Raw genomic sequence first — 3,826 nt, forward strand, 5'->3', positions numbered from 1 at the left:
TCAAAGAATAGATTTAAGGAAAGGACTGGAACATGAAGGAATCAAACAACTGGACATTAAAAATATCTTCTCAAATAAATCTAGAAAGACAGTACTTAAAATCATGTCATCTTATCTTCAACAAACTGGACTAAACCTAAGGATTTAAGGAAACATAAATAAGATCAAGTAGGTGGCGATAATGCTCTATTTGGTTGCAAGACGCCAGTAAAACAAGAAGAAGAAGAAGCTTCACCTACAAAGATTTGAGTAGTTTGGGAGGTAATTAATGTAAGAGCAGAAGGTGGTTAAAACAAGAGAGCTAGTTTAGTCTCTAAAACAGACATGGCTACGGCTTGTCGCTAACATGTTTTTTTAGCTGCCAGAATTGAGTCAGAATTCTGAGATTAAAGTCAAAATTCTGACTTTTTTCTTATACAGAAATAAAGTTCAAAATCAGTTAACTTTTTTTTTTTTTCAATGGCCCTAATCCTCTTCCGCACATTAATGAATATTTGCATATATTCTATTGTAATTGGATTTTAGCACCAGACTTCATGTGTCTTTTAATCTGAAATATTGCTAAAATCAGTGCTTAGGGATGTTTGTTTCCAAATGCTTTGTTCAATTCAGTTTATTTGTATAGTGGCAGTTCACAACACACGTCATCTCAAGGCGCTTTACAATTCAACCAGATCATACAGTCAGATTGATTTAAAGTTTTCTATCTAAGGAAAATCAGTAGATTCCATTGACTTATTGACTCCAAGGGAATCCCTCACAATAAGCATGCTTGTAGCAACAGTGGAGAGGAAAAACTCCCTTTTAACAGGAAGAACCCTCCAGCAGAACCAGGCTCAGTGTGAGCGGCCATCTGCTGAGGCTGACTGGGGTTCAAGGGGACAGAAGCAGATCTGCTTTATCTGCTTTGGACAAGTTCATTTTCCTCTACTTTAAGAAATACACCAGTGGCACAGAAAGCAAAACGTCCCCTAGCATGATGCTGCCACCGTTATGCTTGATTGAGTCTTTGAGAGTTCTTGAACATATTTCTTTTCATTTTTATGCGGGTATCAGTGGTTGGCAAATTTAAAGATTAAATTTATGTTTATATTCCTTTGGATCTTTGTGTTTAATTTAGAAAAATCTAATAAAATGCTGTAAAAAATATCATCCACGCTACCGAGTAAACGGTAAATAGAAAGGCATGCTAATGCTTTAAGATAAATAAAATAAGCTGTTTTTCTTCTTTTCATCTGTTCTAGTTGTTATGGAGCAGCCACCGGGGAGCTTGGAGGATCTACAGCACCAAGGTATCTCCTCCTCCATCATCCCCGGTGTAACTGACTTGAGCAGGAAAGAAGAAGAATGCCTCCTCGCCTCGCCATCTCTCGATGCCTTTCGGAGGGTCAAGGGCTCTGGTTGGGCCCCAAGCCCCAGATCTGCCATCCCTGGCTTACAATTCTCAGACACAGGCTCCTCAGATGTCCCGCTTCGATCAGGGGATCAAATTCAGCCAGACAATGCCTTATCGCACACTACAGTCACTCTGTCCTACGTTAGCAGCTCTCATGTCTTCTCCACTCTCAACTCTTCTCTGTGCAGCGTGTCGCCAGTCAGCAGGTTTTCCTTCCACCCTCAGTGCAACACGGACGACAGGTTAGGGGAGAGCAGCTATGCAGTCAACCAGCAATACCTTGGACAGGAAGAGGAGCCCGTTAACCTCGTCACACAGGCGGAACCATTTTGCTCTCAACCTCAAGTGGCGTCGGAGGAAGATGCAAGAGAGAACCATGTGCGGGAGCCTCCAGAGATCAACGGAGGAGTAATTTCCAGCGATGGAAAGCCGCTGGAAAACGCAAAGTGTTTAGAGAACGGACGGGGCGATCATTGGTCGAGCTCAGGAGCGAGCAGCGAATCCTCATCAGAAGTTCCTCAGGTCGAGGACAGAAAGACCGCCGATGTGTTTTTCGTCGAGGCTGAGAAACAGGACAACATGGTCTCTGACGCCAAAGTGGCCACAGATCTGTGTTCAGTCAGCAGGGAGTACAGAAGTCCTTTGGAGGATCCCGTCTCTCCACCTTCTACCTCAGCAGACGATGTGGAAGATGTGTTTCTCCTTCCTCTGGCCTCCAGCTCACCCAGCGCAGAGGCTTTCTGTCCAGACGCGGCTGACGACGAAGCCACTCAGCAAAGCTCTGCAGTCAGCGATTGTCCCTCAGCGTCAGACCCCAGAGATGAGAGTAAACAGTCGCCCCATGGTCAGAAGGTCCAACCTTTGCTTGATGATCCGTTTGTGTCGGCCGAGCTGGAGAAAAACGCAGCTAGCGTTGTGCCTCACATTAACGGGGAGGCGAATGTGCTGGAAAAGACTTTAAAAGAAAGGAAACTGCCCATGCGCTCTGGGAGAGGAACCCGACTGGAGGCCATAGTCATGAATATAAATTCGAGTCGCTATAAAGTGTCGGGATGCATCCGGGCTGGTAAGAAACCCAGGGCCTCCCAGACGGCAGCGAAGGACACGGCATTCCCCGGTTCTCAGAGGACGCTGCCCGGCTGCAGGCGGAGAGGGAAGGCGAAGGCCTCGCTCTCACTGAGAACAGTTAAAAGAAAAGCTGTGAAAGTAAAAGGCGAACCCAGAAAGGTCGATGCAGGAAGCTGCAATGACTCTACCTCTGTTTCTGGACTCATTAACAGCACAGAAGCGTCAGGCGGCAGCCCGCCTGCTAAAAGACCTCGGTTTGTAAGGCCAAACAGAAAACCCCTGCGCTCACGTCGACGAAGCCCCGCTACGTCAGAACCCCTATCCCAGTCTGACTCCCCCTTTCCTGCACATAAGAGCTTAAAGAAGAGGCCAGTGTCGCTCCCAGCTCTCGGACCCTCAGTGGATGTTAAAGCATCAAAAGTTCCTCCCCCTCGGTCGCCGCAAAAATCTTCAAAGGATAGCCAGAGTGACGGCAAAAGAAAATCTTCTGGAAGAAAATCATCTCCCACCAAGAAGACAAAGGCGACCAAATCCCCAAAACGTAGGAGGAAAAAAGCCAAATGCAGCCAGCCGTCAGCCATGTTCTCCCCAAAGGAGCCTGAGATCAAGCTCAGGTACGTCAACTACAAGGAGGACAGGAAGGAGCTCCGGTCGCAAAGCTTCTCTCCGTTTGTCCGTGTCAGTCGGCAGCCATCGTCCCACGCTTTATGCACAATAATGAACTACCCAGAGGAGGTGAAGGCCGACGCCAAGCCGCAGCAGCAGCAGGCTCAGTCGAGCCGCTTCGTCTCCGCCGTTGTACCCAGCACTTCCTGCCTGCAGTTGGGACGGCCGTCCAAGCACGGCCAACACCAGCGCGCTCTCGTCTGCTGCTTGTGCGGCCAGTCGGCCAACTCCATAGACTTGGGGGACCTCCACGGCCCCTATTACCCCGAGGGGTACCGGCCCAACACCAAAACACCAGCCAGCGGGTCCGTCCTCAAAGAAGACGAGGACGATTCCAGCGATTCGGACTCGTCTTCCAGCGGTATGAGAGCCAGACGTTGGGCCTGCAGCCCAGGAGCTCAGCTAAAGCAGAAGGGTCTTCTTGGGAACCGCAGGTGGGCCGGCGGCAGGACCAGAAGCCCTGCAGCCAAGCGGGCCCGACCGGACGCCGGCGCTGCGGATGTGGAGGACTGGTACAGCCCGCCTGTGCTGCCGGTGGAGCCGTGTGAATATTGGATCCATGAGGACTGCGGCGTCTGGTCTGCAGGCGTGTTCCTCGTCAAGGGCAAAGTTTACGGGCTGGAGGAAGCCGTCAAGGTGGCTCAGGAGACGGTAAAGGAAAACTATACAAGCAGAAGTCATCAAAACCACTAGGAT

General features: G+C 49.3%; 1 protein-coding gene across 2 annotated transcripts in view; it reads left to right on the top strand.

The window, feature by feature from the left end:
• LOC107095333 (retinoic acid-induced protein 1-like) overlaps positions 1-3,826 on the top strand; it is a 13,251-nt gene that overhangs the window by 2,071 nt on the left and 7,354 nt on the right. For both annotated transcript variants that reach the window (XR_001481736.1, XM_015391377.1), the window contains exon 2: positions 1,245-3,781. Coding sequence is in view for 1 of the 2 variants with exons in the window: in XM_015391377.1 (XP_015246863.1) it covers positions 1,250-3,781 (2,532 nt within the window). In the remaining variant the exon portion in view is untranslated. The remainder of the gene's footprint in view (positions 1-1,244; positions 3,782-3,826) is intronic.

The sequence above is a fragment of the Cyprinodon variegatus genome, unplaced genomic scaffold (assembly GCF_000732505.1).
Source record: "Cyprinodon variegatus isolate N-32 unplaced genomic scaffold, C_variegatus-1.0 Scaffold538, whole genome shotgun sequence".
NCBI classification, from domain to species: domain Eukaryota; kingdom Metazoa; phylum Chordata; class Actinopteri; order Cyprinodontiformes; family Cyprinodontidae; genus Cyprinodon; species Cyprinodon variegatus.